Source organism: Nomascus leucogenys, chromosome X, assembly GCF_006542625.1.
Source record: "Nomascus leucogenys isolate Asia chromosome X, Asia_NLE_v1, whole genome shotgun sequence".
Lineage (NCBI taxonomy): Eukaryota > Metazoa > Chordata > Mammalia > Primates > Hylobatidae > Nomascus > Nomascus leucogenys.
In genome coordinates, this window is record NC_044406.1 from 44,607,572 (window position 1) to 44,627,893 (window position 20,322).

A 20,322-nucleotide genomic window follows, 5' to 3' on the forward strand; every position below is an offset into this window, starting at 1 on the left:
CCAGGATGGTCTCGATCTCCTGACCTTGTGATCCGCCTACCTCAGCCTCCCAAAATGTTGGGATTACAGGCGTGAGCCACCGCACCTGGCCCGTTTTTGTATTTTTAGTAGAGATGGGGTTTCACCATGTTAGCCAGGATGGTCTCGATCTCCTGGCCTTGTGATCCACCTGCCTCAGCCTCCCAAGTGCTGGGATTACAGGCGTGAGCCACCGTGCCTGGCCTTTTTCTTTTTTTTTTTTGAGATGGAGTTTCACTCTTGTCACCCAGGCTGGAGTGCAATGGCGCGATCTTGGCTCACTGCAACCTCCACCTCCCAGGTTCAAGTGATTCTCCTGCCTCAGCCTCCTGAGTAGCTGGGATTACAGGCGTGCGCAACCATGCCCAGCTAATTTTGTATTTTTAGTAGAGATGGGGTTTCACCATGTTAGCCGGGCTGGTCTTAAACTCCTGACCTTGGATGATCCACCCGCCTTGGCCTCCTAAAGTGCTGGGATTACAGGTGTGAGCCACCGAGCCCGGCCCACATAATCTTTTAAACAGTATGCCTGGAAAATGTCACATTAATTTTTTTTATTTTAACTGACCTATCAAAATATGGTCACTAAAAGCCTATTTTTGTTTCTTCCATGTGACTTTCTTATCTACTTCAACTGTTTTAACTGTTTGTGACTATATAAACTTCATGCAAAACTATTCATGCACCATAGGCTCCCATATATACAGTATGTAAAAATTTGATTTACAAAGCAAAATTTAATCATCTTAATGATTAGCAAATGAGCTTAAATTGACTTAGTAATTGCACAATAGATATTGTACTTAGCCAATTTTACATGCTGTACTAGGAGGGACACTGGTCTGCAGTATGAGGCAATAAAAGAAGTACTCGTTTTCCAGTCCCAATTTTGTCCCTATAAGCGACCTGATCTTGAAAAAGTCACCTTAACTTTCTGAATGTTCAGTCACTCTACCAATATTTGAATACCGAGTATGAGCTAGACACTCTTTTAGGCACTAAAATGAATAGGACCAGCTCTTTCCATAAAAGAAGTAAATATTCATCTAAACTAAACTAAAAACAACTTGACCATGTAATGAGAGATGCTGAGAATATTTTAGAGGGTACAGAGAAGGAACATCTGGGGCGGGGAAGAGAAGTGGGGTGGAAGTTCTGCAAAACGTGAGAATGGATAAGCTAGAGCTTGTTAGGTAAAAGGGGTAGGAATAAAGGACCCTCCCTTCCCATGCCAGGCAAAAGTAACAGAAGGAACAAAGTAAAATTCTTCAGGGAGTGGGAGGAAAACTGAAAGTAGTTTGGTGTTACACATGCTATCAGAATGCTAGTAGATGAAGCTACAGAGGTACGCAGAAACTGTATTATATAAAGCTTAGAAGTTATCCACAGACAAGAGGGAACCACAGAAAGATTTAAATAAGCAAAATTTACATGTCAGGATAAATACTCTGATGAGATAAGGACACGTGCAACATGGATTGATCAGAGAGACTATTGTAGTCATACAGAAAGGGCTGAACCAGAGCTGTAGTTAGTAGGAAAGAAGAAGATGGGATGAATTTGAGAAATACTGAGGAAAGAGAGTCAGCAGACTGGTAATTCAATAGCTGTAGGAGGTAAGGCAGAAGGATGAATCACAGAGGAAAGGCCATGTGAGGACACAGCAAGAAGGCAGCTGTCTGTAAGCCAGGAAGAGAGCCCTCACCAGACACTGAATCTGCTGGCACCTTGATCTTGGACTTCCCAGGCTCCAGAGCTGCGAGAAATAAACTTCTGTTATTTAAGCCACCAGTCTGTAGTATTTTGTTATGGCAGCCTGTTTTAGTCTGCTCAGACTGCAAAGCCAACCTCTTGCTATGTCATCACCAGACCTGTCCTCTGTGTGAAGGAGAGGGAGGGAGCAAGTGCAAGCTAACTGAATCTTCTTATAAGGACACTAATCCTATCAGATCAGCACTCTACCTTTATGACCTCACTTAACCTTAATTACTTCCTTAGAGGTCCCATCTCCAAATACAGCCATGTGTAGGGGGGTAGGGCTTTAACATATGAATTTGACAAACATTCAGTCCATAACAGCTGCCAATGCTGAGGAGTTAAATGTAATTTACTATCCTAAATATTTTCTCTGGACACTCCAGTTTTCCTAGCTCATAGGGAGAAATTAATCTGATAGCTAAAGATTTTATAGCTAAATAGTTCTGTAGTATAAAATTATTTGGATTGTCGGCCGGGTGCGGTGGCTCACGCTTGTGATCCCAGCACTTTGGGAGGCCGAGGCGGGCGGATCACGAGGTCAGGAGATCGAGACCACGGTGAAACCCCGTCTCTACTAAAAATACAAAAAAAATTAGCCGGGTGTGGTGGCAGGCGCCTGTAGTCCCAGCTACTCGGAGAGGCTGAGGCAGGAGAATGGCGTGAACCCAGGAGGCGGAGCTTGCAGTGAGCCGAGATCGCACCACTGCACTCCAGCCTGGGCGACAGAGCGAGACTCCGTCTCAAAAAAAAAAAAAAAAAAATCTATTTGGATTGTCAGCACAGTCTTCCAAAGAGAAATTTAAGATTTATGTTGCTGTACTTTCTCAACAATTCCTGAAAGTTTTTCAAAACAAAAAGTAATAGGAGCTAGACACAATGGCTCACATCTGTAATCCCAGCTACTTGAGAGTGGGCCAGTGGCCTAGTGAGACTAGGAGTTTGAGACTGGCCTCGGCGACACAGTGACACCCCTCCAGCTCTAAAAAAGTTTTTTAAAACTTAGCAGATCATTTGAAGTGAGTTGGTGGAAGGGGAGTAAAAAAAAAAAAAACCCTTAGCTGGGCATGGTGGTGTGCACCTGTAGTCCTAGCTACTCAGAAGGCTGAGGCAGGAGGACTGCTTGTGCCTGGGAGTTCAAGGCTGCAGTGAGCCATGATCATGCCACTGCACTCCAGCCTGGGTGACAAAGCAACACCCTGACACTTAAAAAAAAAAAAAAAAAAGTAATAATAACTGACACTGAAATCCTTCGTAATTCTGCAGGTTACTAGTTCTGAAATAAAGTGTCTAGAATCACAAACATGGAAAGGTCATGTTTTAAATTATTTTTTCCTAAGAGCAATTTATGAAGTGAGTTTAGTTTAGACTGTATTTTTTTTTTCTGACACAGGGTCTCACTCTGTTGCCCAGGATGGAGTGCAGTGACACACTCACAGCTCACTGCAGCCTCGACCTCCATCGTTCAAGCAATCCTCCCCGCCTCAGTCTCCTGAGTAGCTGGGACTACAAGCACACACCACCATGCACAACTAATTTTTGTATTTTCTGTAGATATGGGGTTTTGCCATGTTGTCCAGGCTGGTCTCGAACTCCTGGACTCAAGCAATCCACCCACCTCAGCCTCCCAAAGTGCTGGAATTACAGGCATGCGCCACCGTGTCTGGCCTAGACTATTTCTTACTACAATCCTTAAAAGGTAATGGATATACTTTAAAAAATCAAGGAAAGTGGCCGGGCGTGGTGGCTCACGCCTGTAATCCCAGCACATTGGGAGGCTGAGGCGGGTGGATCACCTGAGGTCAGGAGTTCGAGACCAGCCTGGCCAACATGGTGAAACCCTGTCTGTACTAAAAATACAAAACTTAGCTGGGCGTGGTGGTGGGTGCCTGTAATCCCAGCTACTTGGGAGGCTGAGGCAGGAGAATCGCTTGAACCCAGGAGGCAGAGGTTGCAGTGAGCCGAGATTGTGCCACTGCACTGCAGCGTGGAAGACAAGAGCCAAATTCTGTCTCAAAAAAAAAAAAAATCAAAGAAAAATTTCAAGAGTTGTAATTCATCTGATATCAATTTAATGTCCTACAGCTATTAAACCACGTTAAGCATTATTTTCCTAACAGAAAACAAAAATGAACATCTTATTATCTTACTAAGCAGCAATACAAATTTTTCATTAAAATTCATCTCCACAGTTAAATTTCCATAATGATAATGTGAGATAAAATAATGGGATTTGTTAATTCCAATGAAAATCCAGTCTGAATAGAAGTAAAAAGACTCAGGAGTATAAGAAGCACTATATATATACCAGGCACCATACTAAGTGCTCTATAATCATTCATTCAATCCATAAAAACCCCTATAAGGGTTGTGTACTATAATTATCTCTGTTTTATACTTGAGAAAATTGAGGCACACAGAGACTACATAACTTGTCCAAGGACACACTGTGAGTCCATATATATATATGTATATAAACATATGAGTCCATATATATGTATATACACATATATATGCGTGTATATATATACACGCATATGTATATACACATATGTATACACGTATATATATGTATATACACACATACATATATATAGTGTGATCGATATAGATATATATATGTAAAGAGAGATATGCCTGTTTATGAACTCTATTCCACTGATTTGTGCATCTAGTAAGCAATTGTTTTGTATATGTATGTATGTATGTATATATATACACACACATATATGGTGTATGTGTATCTATATATACATACATACATATATATATAGTGCAGTGAGCTGAGATCACGCCCCTGTACTCCAGCCTGACGACAGAGCAAGATTCCGTCTCAGAAAAAGAAAAAAAATTCCTAGATGTAAAACCAAAAACACAATCCACAAAAGAAAAAGTGAGTGGAAATTGGACTTTTACTCAAATTGAAAATGTTTGCTCTTCAAAAGACACTCTTAAGAGAAGGCAAGTTATTAACTGGGAAAAAAGTATTTGCAAAACATACATATAACAGGGGACTTGTATCCAGGATATATAAAGAGCTCTGAAAAACTCAATAATAAGAAAATAAATAACCCAATAAAAAAATGGGCAAATGATTTGAATAAACATTTTACCAAAGATATATGGATGGCAAATAAGTACATGAAAAATGCACAACATTTAGGGAAATACAAGTCATTAGGGAAATCCAAGTTAAACTACAATGAAACATCACTACACACTTATTAGAATGGCCAAACATTTTTTTTTTAAAGCTAGGCGAGGTGCAGTAGCTCACAGCTGTAATGCCAGCACTTTGGGAGGCCAAGGTGGGACGATCGCTTGAAGCCAGGAGTTTCAGACCAGCCTGAGCAACATAGTGAGACTTTGTCTCTACAAAAAATAAAAATATTAGCCGAGTGTGGTGGCAGACACATGTAGTATAGTCCTAGCTACTTGGGAGGCTGAAGTGGGAAGATTGCTGGAGCCCAGGCGGTCCAGGCTGCAGTGAGCCATGATCATGCCAGTGTACTCCAACCTGGGAGACTGAGCAGACCCTGTCTCTTAAAAACAAATTAACCTGACAATACCAAGCAAGTGATGTGAGGATGCAGAGCAACTGTATCTCTCATATACTGCTGGTAGGCAAAATGGCATAGCCACTTTGAAAAATAGTTTGGCAGTTTGTTTTTTAAAGTTTTAATTAATTTTTTTTTTATAGAGACAGGGTCTTGCTCTGTTGCCCACACTGGAGTGCAGTGGTGCAATCAGAGCTCACTGCAGCTTCAAACTCCTGGGCTCAAGCAATCCTCCTGTTTCAGCCTCCCAAGTAGCTGGGACTACAGGCATATGCCACTCTGCCTGGCAATGTTTATCCATTTTGTAGAGGTGGGGGTCTCACTATGTTCCCCAGGCTGGTCTTGAACTCCTGGCCTCAAGCGATCCTTCTGCCTTCACCTCCCAAAGTGCTGCGATTACAGGTGTGAGCCACTGACCTGGCAGTTTTTTGTAAAGTTTAATAAACAATATCCATATGATCAGCAATCCCACTCATGGGTATTTACCCAAGTGAAATCAAAACTTATGTTCACTCAAAAACCTGTACACAAATATTTATGGTAGCTTTATTCATAATTACCAAAATTGGAAACAACCCAAATGTCCTTTAACTGATGAATGGATAAACAAACTGTGATATATCCATACAACGGAATACCACTCAGCAATTAAAAAGGAACTCCTGGCTGGGTGTGGTGGCTCATGCCTGTAATTCCAGTACCTTGGGAGGCCAAGGTGGGCAGATCACCTGAGCTCAGGAGTGCAAGACCAGCCTCGGCAACGTGTTGAAACCCCATCTCTACCAAAAAGATACAAAAAATTAGCTGAGTATGGTGGCACTCACCTGTTGTCTCCACTACTTGGGAGGCTGAGATGGGAGATCACTTGAGCCCCGGAGGCTGAGGCTGCAGTGCGCCGAGATTGTGCCACTGCATTCCAGCCTGGGTGACATAGTGAGACCCCATCTCAAAAAAAAAAAAAAAAAAAAAAAAAAAGGAACTCTTGATACATGCAACAACCTGGATAAATCTTAAATGCATTATGGTTAAGTGAAAGAAGCCAGACTCAAAAGGTTACGTATTGTATGATTCCATGTATATGACATTCTCAAAAAGACAAAACTATAGGGATAGAAAACTTATCAGGAGCTGGGAGTAAGGCTGACTACAAAGGAGCAAACTGACTATACAAAGGAAGAACTTTTGGGGGCGATGGAACCATTTTATATCTTGATTGGTGATAGCTCCACAACTGTATTTATTTGTCAAAACTCATAGAACCATACACTTAACAAGGGTAAATTTTACTGTATATAAATTACACTTCAATTAAAACAAATACTTAAAATTTAAACATTGTTAAGTCAGCTTCAGGGCTAGATAGCTATGTAGCTGAGAGGTTATTTCACAAATGAAAACATTAGTGCCACATAATTATAGAACTAATAGTGCTGAAATATAAATTCTTAATCTCAAGGATTTTGAAACACAATAAGAAAATGAACAGGACAAATAGTTTCTCTCAATAATAATATAAAACTTATGATCTTAGTCAATATACACACCTCCCAGAAGACAGATCCACTATCTTTGCTATTAAATTGTGTTCTGGGCATGCAAAGCTAAAGGGTAGCCTCTGTGACACTATGGTTTGAGTTTTCCTGTGACTTAACCCAAGTGACACCTACATCATCATTGCTACTGTCAATATTGTCAGTAGGCTTTTAGCCTATTTGGAATTTATACAAATAAAAAATGTACTAAGCTTTTATGAACAGACACTTCTCAAAAGAAGACATTTATGCAGCCAACAGATACATGAAAAAATATTCATCATCACTGGCCATCAGAGAAATGCAAATCAAAACCACAGTGAGATACCATCTCACACCAGTTAGAATGGCGATCATTAAAAAGTCAGGAAACAACAGGTGCTGGAGAGGATGTGGAGAAATAGGAACACTTTTACACTGTTGGTGGGACTGTAAACTAGTTCAACCATTGTGGAAGACAGTGTGGCGATTCCTCAGGGATCTCGAACTAGAAATACCATTTGACCCAGCCATCCCATTACTGGGTATATACCCAAAGGATTATAAATCATGCTGCTATAAAGACACATGCACACATATGTTTACTGCGGCACTATTCACGATAGGAAAGACTTGGAACCAACCCAAATGTCCATCAATGATAGACTGGATTAAGAAAATGTGGCACATATACACCATGGAATACTATGCAGCCATAAAAAAGGATGAGTTCATGTCCTTTGTAGGGACATGGATGATGCTGGAAACCATCATTCTCAGCAAACTATCGCAAGGACAAAAAACCAAACACCACATGTTCTCACTCATAGGTGGGAATTGAACAATGGGAACACTTGGACACAGGAAGGGGAACATCACGTACCAGGGCCTGTCATGGGGTAGGGGGAGGGGGGAGGGATAGCATTAGGAGATATACCTAATGTAAATGACAAGTTAATGGGTGCAGCACACCAACATGGCACATGTATACATATGTAAGAAACCTGCACGTTGTGCACATGTACCCTAGAACTTAAAGTATAATAAAAAAAAATTAAAAAAAAAATAAAAAAGTACTAAGCTTTGTAGAGTACCAGGGTCAAAAATATATTTTTTAAATGATTGTTTTAATAAATGGGGCTATGAAAAATTCAACTCATATCGTATGTATCTAATGATCTTAACCACGACCTTGCTATTTCAGCTTTCTGACACCTTTTCTTTTTTGATGCTTCATTCTTAAAACTTCTACTTCTATAAAAAATTCTGAGGCTGGGTGCAGTGTCTCTTGCTTTTTAATCCCAGCACTTTGGGAGGCCGAGGTGGGAGGATCAGATGAGACCAGGAGTTCGAGACCAGCCTGGCCAACATGGCAAAACCCCGTCTCTATTAAAAATACAAAAATTACCCTGTATCTTGAGCTTATATACTGTAAGCTCAAGACCAGTATCTTGAGCTTATATACTATTGATGATTTGAGAAACTGAAGTACTACATTTATATTAGCTTACCATTTTGTGAAATATATAACAACAAAATAGAATTATGAAATTTTAGGATTGAAATGATTCCCCATATCATCTAATCTAATCTGAATCTATTTTTACATCCTATCACATTCCCTTTGTTCATCCAGATTTGCCTGAATGTTTCTAGCAATGCTTACCTCCCCTCATGAGCTGCTCAAAGAATTCAAGAACTGGAAGGGATCTTAGGAAACTGAGGGCTAAAAGCTAAATTACTTTACCAGTGAGGTGTAGTTAGGTGCAGAATACAAATTAAAATTCCAGCCCCATATACTTTTCACTCTCTATGCTTTTTACCTTTATCAAAATTTTATATGGGTGAAGAAACTGAACACTCACACATTGCTGGTGGAAATATAAATGGTGCAGGCACTCTAAAAAACAGTTTAGCAGTTCCTCAAAAAGTTAAACATAGGCCGGTTGCGGTGGCTCACGCCTGTAATCCCAGCACTTCGGGAGGCCAAGGCGGGCAGATCACGCGGTCAGGAGATCGAGACCATCCTGGCTAACATGGTGAAACCCCGTCTCTACTAAAAATACAAAAAATTAGCTGGGCGTGGCAGCGGGCGCCTGTAATCTCAGCTGCTGGGGAGGCTGAGGCAGGAGAATGGCATGAACCCGGGAGGCGGAGCTTGCAGTGAGCTGAGATCACACCACTGCACTCCAGCCTGGGCGACAGAGCGAGACTCCGTCTCAAAAAAAAAAAAAAAAGTTAAACATAGAGTTACCATATGACCCAGCAATTCCAAACCTAGATGTGTACACAAGAGAAATGGAAACATGTCCAGACAAAAACTTGTATACAAATGTTCATAGCACCATTATCCATAATAGACAAAAAGTAGAAACAACCCAAATGTCCATCAGCTGATGAATAGATAAATAAAATGTGGTATATCCATACAATAGAATAAAGTCTTGATACATGTTACGATATGGACAAACTTCAAAAACATGCTAAGTGAAAGATGCCAGTCACAAAAGGCTAAATATTGTGGCCCCAACGAAGTGAAATGTCCAAAATAGGAACACTTATATAGACAGAAAATAAGTTTGTGGTTTCCAGGGGCTCGGGGAGACGAGAATGGGGAATGACTACTAATGGGTACAGGGTTTCTTTTTCCAGGGATGAAAATGTTCTAAAATTAGACCATGGTGATAAGCCTGTGAACTTACTAAAAAATACTGAATTATATACTTTATTTTTAAACTAAATTTATTTTAAATTTTTATGGATATATAATAATAGTAGTATGCATTTATGGGGTACATGGTGATATTTTCATACAAGCATAGAACAATGTAATGATCAAATATGGGTAACTGGGATATCCATTACCTCAAACATCATGTCTTTGTGTTGGGAACATTCCACTCTTTCTCTTCTAGCTATTTTGAAATATACAATAAATTATTATCAACAATAGTTGGCTGTGGTGGGTAGTGGGGAAGAGAGGATGAAGAGTGGTTGGTTAATGAGTACAAAAACACAGTTAGACGGCTAGGCACCGTGGCTCACGCCTGTAATCCCAGCACTTTGAGAGGTCGAGGCAGGCAGATTGCCTGCGGCCAGGAGTTTCGAGACCAGCCTGGCCAACATGATGAAACCCCATTTCTACTAAAAAATACAAAAACTAGCTGGGTGTGGTGGCACGTGCCTATAATCCCAGCTACTTGGGAGGCTGAGGCGAGAGAATCGCTTGAATCCAGGAGGCGGAGGTTGCAGTGAGCAGAGATCATACCACTGCATTCCAGCCTCGGCAACAGAGCGAGACTCCATCTCAAAAATATATATACAGTTAGATAGAATGAATTACATACTTTAAATGGGTGAATTGTATGGCATATGAATTATATCTCTAAAAAGCTATTTTTAAAATTAATAAACAAAGAACTAGTTATATCCTTTAAACAACTTTATATAGAGGATTTAAAACCTACTGGCAAAATCTTTGACACTCCTCCCATTAAGAGGTCACCTCCTCTTGGAATTGGGTGGGCATTTGTGACTGCCTCAGCATTACTCCTGCCACATCCAAATTAAGTCTAATTAAGTGACTTAAGAATTCACTTCAGAAGCTAGTTAGAAAAAACCACGCAGCTTCTGCCAGTCTCTCTTAGGATGCTTGCCCTTGGAACCCTGCCATCACGCTGTAAGGAAGCCAGGGATACATGGAGAGGCCCCAGCTGAGCTCCCAGCCCAAAGCCAGCATCAACTTGCCAGCCAGCTATGTGGTCAAGCCATCTTGAAAGCTGTCATGGTTGATGCCACATTGAGCAGAGTCAACCCTGCTTAACCTTATGCAAATTAAAGAGTTATGAACAAAATATCTGCCATTATTTTAAACCATTAAGTTTTAGGGTGGTTTGGTACACAGCAATGGGTAACTAGAATACTTTTCATACTTAAAAGAAGGCTAAAAACAGTATCTAGCCTCCTCTTACTTAGTGCAGACACTTCTTTCTAGCAGATTACCACCCTAACTGTCCGACAATTTTGACTAACATGGAGATCAGGTCCTCAACAAAGCCACCCCTTCCACTGATGACCAATCCTGGGAAATATGATCTGCCTTATGTTAAAACCAATTCTGTCATGCCCAACCTCTGGTTTAAGTTCTTTCCTCAGAGGTGATCATTACTGTCTAAACCTCTTCTTCAGGACAGGCCTTTACCTTACTAAACAGTAGAGAAATCTTTAGCATTGTCCTACTGTATAGCTGAGGAACCTGAAGTGCACAGATTGGCTGCTTTACCCAAAGTTACACAATAGATACTTGAATTTCTGGTATAAGATTTTTGTTTAGTATTATTTCTATTGAATATGAGACAAATATAACAGACACAACATGTGTTGTCCTTACTCAAATCACAATTTTCACACTTAAGCCATAATTGTTTAGAGTTAATCCTCATTTCTATTATCTAGGAGGAAGAGTATGGGCATGAATAACTGGAAGATGAAAACTACTTTTCCATATCACTCTTCCTCACCTCACGTGTACTTAAATGTTTCCTGTTTTAACTCCAGAAAGCCAGTAAACTCTTTCAGGGCAGGGATAAGTCTTATAATTTTGAGACTTACTTGGTGTTTGAGTACATATATACTGAATAATTTGCCTACCTATGGGTGGCAGCATACAGAAAAGGATAAAAACATTTCTTCTGAAATAATTTAAACACAAGTCTTACAATCCAAAAATATTTCTCATCACATCAGTGTAAGAATTGTAATCTTTTTTCTTTTTCAAAGTCAGTAGCAATAGAAAATGAGCTTCTTACACTGTTGACTACAGTATGTCAGTTGCTATGACAATGCTTAGTCCCCAGACATTCCTTCTAATTGAGACAATTTCTCCCAGCTTCAGTCCCCTAAGACTGACCCAATTATACAGCTCAAACCCCAAAACCCAAGGGGTGCCCTTCAATAAAGATACTCTGGGCTGGGAGCGGTGGCTCACGCCTGTAATCCCAGCACTTTGGGAGGCTGAGGCAGGTGGATCACCTGAGGTCAGGAGTTCAAGACTAGCCTGGCCAACAAGGTGAAACCCTGTCTCTACTAAAAATATACAAAAATTAGCCAGGTGTGGTGGTGCGCACCTGTAATTCCAGCTACTCTGGAGGCTGAGGCTGGAGAATCGCTTGAACCCAGGAGGTGGAGGTTGCAGTGAGCCAAGATCGCGCCACTGCATTCCAGCCTGGGCGATGACAGAGCCAGACTCCTTCTCAAAAAGAAAACATCAAAAAAAGATACTCTGATTACACAACCTAAGGAAAAATGTAAATACCCTTTTCCAAGTTGCAAGGAAATTTTTCAGGCAACCCATTTTGTTTTTACATGTAAAAGTCTTACAAGTTGAATGGTAATTGTCTGATATAACTTTAAAACTGTATATGCTATAATCTATAACCACATTCCAGAAGCCTAAACTTTCAATATAAATCATTTCTATTAATATGCATGCATCATATCTCATTTATGTTCTCTGGGCTATATTTGCATTCTGTTCCTTTTAAGGTGCAACTGAAGTCTTCTAGGAGCAAGCAAGGCCATGCTCAGTAAATGTATCATTGGACTAATACAGAACATTTGCACACTAGCCCAAATTAACCTCATGGGAGGCAAGGAACTAGGAAAAAATATTTTATTTATTTATTTATTTTTTTGGAAACAGGGTCTCACTCTGTTGCCCAAGCTGGAGGGCAGTGGCCCGATCATGGCTCACTGCAGCCTCTAAGTCCCAGGCTCAGGTGATCCTCCCACCTCAGCCTACTGAGTAGCTGGGACTATAGGTGTGCACCACCATGCCCCACTGATTTTTGTATTTTTAGTAGGAAGGAGGTTTCGCCATATTACCCAGGCTGGTCTGGAACTCCTGGGCTCAAGAGAGCCACCAGTCTTGGCCTCCCAAAGTCCTGGGATTACAGGCATGAGTCACCATGTCTGGCCCTAGAAAAAAATATTTTAAATTGTATAAAATTTAACAAGCTATCATAAATGAGGCACCTTAGAAAGAATTCCTAGTAATTCCAAAAGAAAAAAAATCTAAAAAGAAAAAGCTATGTTGGGAGATGTGGTATCTGCATTGTCTCAAAATGTAAGCTGGTAATTCAACAGTCCAAAAGATTTGAAAACTGGGGTTTTTTTCAGAATGCTCATTTGGTTAGAAATTCTCATTTTGATTGGCTGAGTTGATCAAGATTTTAACTTTTATTATGCACACACTCAGAAGCATGAGCTTATTTTATATATCCAATAACATCTCTTACATCTCTACAACTACAGAACTCAGTAGTGTTCTCAAAAAGAAGGTTCTCTGTAAGCTCAAAACAGTTTCTACAATTGAAAGTTTATTACACACTCATTTGTGGGGAAAAAGCTTAGATGTTGGTGTCCAATATTATATTTCTCAATGCATTTACTTAGCCAATGGGCAAAAGAAGAAAAAAAATCACAGGACACACACACTTATCTGAAAGAAGGATTAACATGAGAAATCCTAACTAACCTGAATATTATGTTAATAAACATTAACTGTAAAACAATTTATTGTGAAACGATGAGTCATAGGCAGCCAAGACTACTATAAATAATAAAGGCATTTTATTTAGCTTAGATTTAGCCTGAGTTCAAAAGAAAAAACTAAAATAAAAATGAAATACACAACTTTCTCTATGGCAGACAATTCAAGCTAAAAGAACATTGTTAGAAAGCCAAAGGCTGAGGAAAATGATATCTTTTAAAAACCGCCCATCAAATAACTTTAAATGACAGGTGCAATCTTCTTGTGAAATAGAAAGCATAGTACTTTCTTCCCCTACATTATAAAATGCTACTATCAAGTATGACTAACAGAGAATAAAGGTACCATGTGACCCAAGAAGGGTGTGTATGAGAAGTAGGGGCAGAAAGACAGGGCTGAGAAAAGCTGCAAAAAGCTTTCAATTTCTTAACTCTGACTCTTAGAGACTAGAGCTTACCTGAATACATTCTGCTGGGGATTGGAAATCATGCAGAAAGGTCTGTGATTCCAAAACGTTAATACATTTATTATAAAGTAATCTTGGGTAACGATATGTTGCCTTAAGCAAGGAGTTAACTGTTCATAATACCCATTTGAAAAATCTCTCATTTTGTTTGGGAGAAATAATTGATAAGTCCATCAAAGTAGTTTAGTAAACACAAATGGAGAACTATGTAGAAAGAGGAACTATTATGAAATGCATGACCGAGTGTGTTTTGTGTAAGACTAATGGAGGTTTTCAAAGTTTTTTGGTTTCTGGCTATATACAAAAATAAAAATAAGAGCGTTTTCATTCATTTAAACCAGCAGTAAAATACTGCCTGGTTTATGCCACTTATTTTCACCTTACGGTCTTAATACACATTCCAGGACTGATGCGATATTCATTATTTCTTTCGGATAACTGGAAGAGGAGGGAGAGTAAAGCTGTACATTAAACAGTCCACTTGGTAATTGAGAACATTCAGCAGTGAAATATATCATGAGGCACCAAAGAGATTTGCCGGGGAGGGCAGACAAAAGAGAAAACAGCCACAGAACATTAAGCCCCGGAAGAGATGAGAATCAGTCCCATATACGTAACTCGACGACTGGACAAAACCCCGCTTGATGCTGCCAGTGGGTGAAACGAGGTGATTTGAGATTCAGGGCGTTCTCGGCTCTTTCCCTCTCTCGAATCGATAATCTCCAACAGGATGTCACGGCAAGGCAGGGTTCGGAGCCAGAGAAAGCTCCCGGGGGAGTCTGTCTACCACGACAACAAACTCCTAAGGCTCCTTCCGGAGCTCCACAGCCCTCTGGGCGCCCTCTGTAGCGCTGTACTTCACGCCCCCGCTCCCCAAAAAAGTCGTGCACCCCGACTTCAGCTATCCGCGTTCAAGAGGGTGCGGCAGCAGTTGGGTCGGCCCCCTCAGCGGTCCCGGGCCGTAAGGGACCCTTGCGGAGCGGCTCAGGGAGGCTGAGAGGGCGGCTACACGACTTTCATTACCTTCTCGCGCTGATCCCAGCTGTACTGCTTTGGCCGCTCCTCCTCGTTCTCGGGCCGCGACTCCTTGTCAGCCTTCCGTCTCTTGGAGAAGAAGCAGCCCATGGTCCCAGCCCGCGGAGCTCGTTGGCCAGCTCACTCGCTCAGGCACTTCCTAGAGTGTGGTGTGAACCCTGGGAACCCCGGCCTCGCAGCTCTCCGGACAACGCCCCGCGGAACCGCCCAACAGTCCGCAACCTTAGTTTGCCCGCCAGGCCCAGCACCCCTTCCCCTTTTTCGTCGCCCTGACGACCCAGCGCAACCAATGAACGCTCAGCGCCTGTTGAGCCAATCAAAGCCTCTCGAGCAATCCTGTGCGGCCTATGAAGAGAGGCCGACGTACCCACACACCAGTCCACGCCTGGCTCCTGCGACAGGCCCCGGCGGCGGGGCGGGCCGGCTCTGTCGCAAGCACGGACAACCCCGCCCACAGCTGTGGCACGGACCGCCCTTGGCCCCGCCCCTCCCGGGACTTGGTGGGCTCTCTAGCTGGTGGGAGGCCAGGCTCGGCATCCGGGTTTTTTTGCCCCTGATTCATAAATTTGCAAGTTCAAGGCGCGGGAGAGGTCTCTAGTTGAACATTAGATTTATCTTATGATGAAAGTTGTGAGGGACAGAAATTCCCGCTGACACAAGAAGACCCTGAAATTTGTATTTCTAAATCCTCTTCTCCCCTCATCACCCTTCCTACCGCCCTCTCATTGCCTGGCCAGGGTCACCCCCTCAAGAATTGTACCCCATAACCTCCCAATCCTCTTCTGTGCTCTTTCTTTCTTTTCTTTCTTTCTTTCTTTCTTTCTTTTTCTTTCACAGGGTCTCGCTATGTCACTCAGGCTGCAGTGGCACAATCATAACTCACTGCAACCTTGCAACCTTGACTTCCTGGGCTCAAGCGATCCTCCTGCCTCAGCCTCCCTCCTGAGTAGCTGGAACTACAAGCAAGCACCACCATGCCCACCTATTTTTTTTTTTTTACTTTTGTAGAAATGGGGTCTTGCTATGTCGCCCAGGCTGGTCTTGAACTCCTGGGCCCAAGCGATCATCCTGTCTCAGCCTCTCAAAGTGCTCGGATTACAGGCAGGACCCACCTCACCCCAGGCTGCTTCTGTGTTTTCTTAAGACTTTCACATATGGCTCTAAAATTGCACAAGTACTTAGTAAAATAGTTAATTGTGTATTGTTTCCCTATTCGAACTGTGACTTTCCTGAGATCAAAAAGGTATATCTTTTTTTTTTTTTTTTTTTTTTTGATGGAGTTTTTGCTCTTGTCGCCCAGGCTGGAGTGCAGCAGCGCCATCTCGGCTCACTGCAACCTCCGCCTCCCGGGTTCAAGTGATTATCCTGCCTCAGCCTCCAGAGTGGCTGGGACTACAGGCGCCTGCCACCACGCCCGGCTAATTTTTGTATTTTTAGTAGAGATGGGGTTTCACCATGTTGGGCAGGCTGGTCTCGATCTTCTGACCTCAGGTGATCCGCCCACCTTGGCCTCCCAAAGTGCTGGGATGACAGGCATGAGCCACCGCGCCTGGCCTAAAAGGTATGTCATAAAGGGCATGTAGGGCCGGGCGCGGTGGCTCACGGCTGTAATCCCAGCACTTTGGGAGGCCGAGGCAGTAGGATCATGAGGTCAGGAGATAGAGACCAGCCTGCCCAACATGGTGAAACCCCATCTGGTGAAACCCCGTCTCTACTAAAAATACAAAAATTAGCCAGGCGTAGTGGCGTGCGCCTGTAGTCCCAGCTACTCGGGAGGCTGAGGCAGGAGAATTGCTTGAACCCGGGAGGTGGAGGTTGCAGTGAGCCAAGATGGCGCCACTGCACTCCAGCCTGGGCGACAGAGGGAGACTCTGTCTCAAAAAAAAAAAAAAAAAAAAAGCGGGGCGGGGGGGCGGGCACGGTGGCTCACGCCTGTAATCCCAGCACTTTGGGAAGCCAAGGCGGGCGGATCACAAGGTCATGAGATCGAGACCAGCCTGGCCAATACGGTGAAACCCCATCTCTACTAAAAATACAAAAATTATCTGGGCATGGTGGCAGGCACCTGTAGTCCCACCTACTCGGGAGGCTGAGGCAGAAGGATAGCTTGAGCCCAGGAGGTGGAGGTTGCAGTGAGCCGAGATGGCGCCAATCCACACCAGCCTGGGCGACAGAGCGAGACTCCATCTTAAAAAAAAAAAAAAAAAAAGGCAGGGGGGAGGAAAGCTGGGGGGAGGGATGTACCTTTGAATCTCCTACACCTGGCCCAAGTCCATACTAGGTGCTCAATACAATGTTTGTGAAATGAATGAATGCATGCACGGGTGCTAATGAAGGAAGCATTTATAAACTTCCCCCATCCCTTCCCAAAGAAAGTGACCGAACTGTGGGGGTGGGAGGCATGTGGATTTATGGTAAAGGGGTTCTCCTCATGGAGTTTATAGACTCGTTGAGGACATAAGCATTGCATATGAACAATCAGATCTGTTCTAAGCAAATGGCATAGCGTTTGCCAGAATATATTTAAAGATATATACACTAAATATTAACATTTGTTATACTTGGGTCGAATTTTACTGCAATACAAATGCATTGCCTATGTAATAGAAAAGAAAGGTAAGTCAGTTTCTCTGAGAAACAGTATTTTGACATCTCAGTAGGATATCAAATGCTGATCACTTCAGGTTCAAATTTGGTTATCTTTTAAATTTCCCATACTTATTCACATCTAGTTTGTATCCTAAATGAGCCTCTGACTTTTTTTTTTTTTTTTTTTTTTTTTTTTGAGACGGAGTCTTGCTCTGTCACCCAGGCTGGAGTGCAATGGCGTGATCTCCGCTCACTGCAACCTCCACCTCCCAGGTTCAAGCAATTTTCCTGCCTCAGCCTTCCGAGTAGCTGGGGCTACAGGCGCACACAACCACACCCGGCTAATTTTTGTATTTTTAGTAGAGATGGGGTTTCACCATGTTGGCTAGACTGGTCTCGATCTCCTGACCTCAGTTGATCCACTCACCTCGGCCTCCCAAAGTGTTGGGATTACAGGCGTGAGCTACAGTGCCCAGCCGACTTAATTTGAGCATAAAGAATGTTCCCCTTTTTACTTCCCGTCCTTTATTGCACAATCGGGAAGAAAAGTACCTGTGCTTAAGTATTAGAAATTACTGCAAATTTAAGTTCCAGATCTTAGGCAATAGAGTCTTTACCCAGTGCACACTTTTTCTCCTTCAGAGTGAGATGAAAGTTTTATGTGAAGATGTTTTTGGATAAGACCCTCATTCAATATTTTATAATCTATTATTATATTTATAATCTATGGTCTATGATTATAAAACATCTGTGACCAGATATAAATATATAACTATGACCACCACATAGTGTAGCAGAGGAGGCAGAGATCCAGAGAGGTGAAGGGATGAATCTGTGGTCACGATGAGAGTGGCTGAGCAGGGACTGGAAAAACCCACAGCCTGTGTTTCCCAGTGCCTCCTCCTGCCTTAAGTTTGCTCCTCTCTAATTCATCTGAAATAAAGAAGTATCTGCCTTGGCCTTCTGATGCCTATGGGAGCTCTGTCCCACAGTGATGCTATTCCTCTTAATGAACAAACAATATAACAAAACTAATTCTAGAGAAACCACCTCTGAAACTCTCACTGTTTTGAAGTATTCATTAATGAGAAAAGCTCAAACCTACAATAAAACCTATATCCAAGAGTGATCTTTTCAGAGACCCTTAAAAGTGAAGATAAAGTCCCTTTTCTGTTCATTCCCATCCTACCATCACTCTTGACCAAAAACAAAATTACAAAAAGAAAATTAAATTAAGTGTAAAGAACTGGGGACTAGAAAGCTAATGAACAGAGCTAATACTAGTGCTGTCTCATCCTTTTTCTTTCTCTCTTATTCTGTCTTTCTTTTCTGCCCTCTCTCTTTTTCACGTGTCCCCATGAATTCTCATCACTACTTATTTTTGCAAACCAGCTCTCTACTTACTTATCAGCATTTACATGGCTGACAACAGCTATCCCACCCTGATTCCTCATGGCCTTTCTGTCCAAGGGCATGCTACAGTCTCAGACTCTCAAGGGAGATAATCATATACATCGCTGGCCAATCAATAACAGATTGGCTCTAGGTTGGTATGCACCCCTGGTCCCATTGCTGCAGCTGCAGGGGTGAATTCCAAACACAGGTGTTACAGATATAGGTGGGAAGCAGGTCCTGAAAAGGGAACGCTAACTCTACAGAGTTCAGGCAGAAGTTGGTTGCTTCTTCTGCCTGTACTCCTCCTGCTATTTATATTCTTGTGATTTCTTTTCTATAGAAGGCTGCCCTTCATGTTCAGCTTAATGTATATATTCATCTACATTAAAATGTTGAGTTGTGGGTTTACACCTGGCCACAAGCTCCAGAGATGGCTCTGGGTCCCCTGAGTCTTGACCACAGAAGTGATAATAGTTACCTCTCAGAAGACAGTCCTGGCTGGGCGCGGTGGCTAACGCCTGTAATCCCAGCACTTTGGGAGGCCGAGGCAGGTGGATCACCTGAGGTCAGGAGTTCGAGACCAGCTTGGCCAACATGGTGAAAATACTAAACATACTAAAAATGCAAAAATTAGCCAGGCGTGGTGGCGCGCCCCTGTAATCCCAGCTACTCAGGAGGCTGAGGTGGGAGAATTGCTTGAACTGGGGAGGCAGAGGCTGTAGTGAGCCGAGATCGCACCACTGCACTCCAGCCTGGGCAACAGAGTGAGACCCCGTCTCAAAAACAACAACAACAACAACAAAAAGACAGTCCTGAAGCAGTGTATCTCTACAGCATGAATAAGTCAATTACCCCAGCAATGATAGCTGGAAAATTCCCTATGTTTGAGTTGACCTGACACATCCTTGCTCACTCTGCACTCACCTAAGGAAATACTTCACATCAAGTGAAAGAGGAGTGTTTCAGTCATCTATTGCTGAGTAACAAACCACCTGCAACGTAATCGCTTAAAGCAATAATTACTTAATATTTCTTTTATTCATGAACCTGCATTTTAGGCAGGGCTTCGTGGGGACAACTCAATTCTGTTCCACGGTACATCTGGAGCCTCAGCTGGGATGACTCAAATGGCTGGGGTGCTGGCCAAGAATCATTCTACACAAAATCTCAGAGCCTCTCCACCCAGTCTCTCCTGCAAGGTGGCTTTAGGGTATTTGGACTCCATATATCATGCTCAGGGCTCCAAGAGTGAGTGTTCCATGAGACCAACGTGGAAGCTGCAAGGCTTCTTATGGTGCAGCCTCAGAAGCCATGCAACATCACTTCACTGGATTCGATTGGTCACCCAGGGCTGGCCCTGACTCACTAAGGGAGGAGATGAAATAAGGGACATGAATACTCGAAGGTGCAGATCTTTGAGGTGTCATCTCTGTGGCTAGTCTCCAT

At 42.5% G+C, this 20,322-nt stretch overlaps 1 protein-coding gene across 1 annotated transcript in view; it reads right to left on the bottom strand.

Moving 5' to 3' along the window:
* The window catches only part of RP2 (RP2 activator of ARL3 GTPase), a 46,084-nt gene extending 30,908 nt beyond the window's left edge, over nucleotides 1-15,176 (bottom strand). Inside the window, exon 1 of the mRNA XM_030807472.1 lies at nucleotides 14,881-15,176. Within this exon, the coding sequence (XP_030663332.1) occupies nucleotides 14,881-14,982 (102 nt within the window). The 5' untranslated portion in view covers nucleotides 14,983-15,176. The remainder of the gene's footprint in view (nucleotides 1-14,880) is intronic.
* Nucleotides 15,177-20,322: the final 5,146 nt, after the last annotated feature.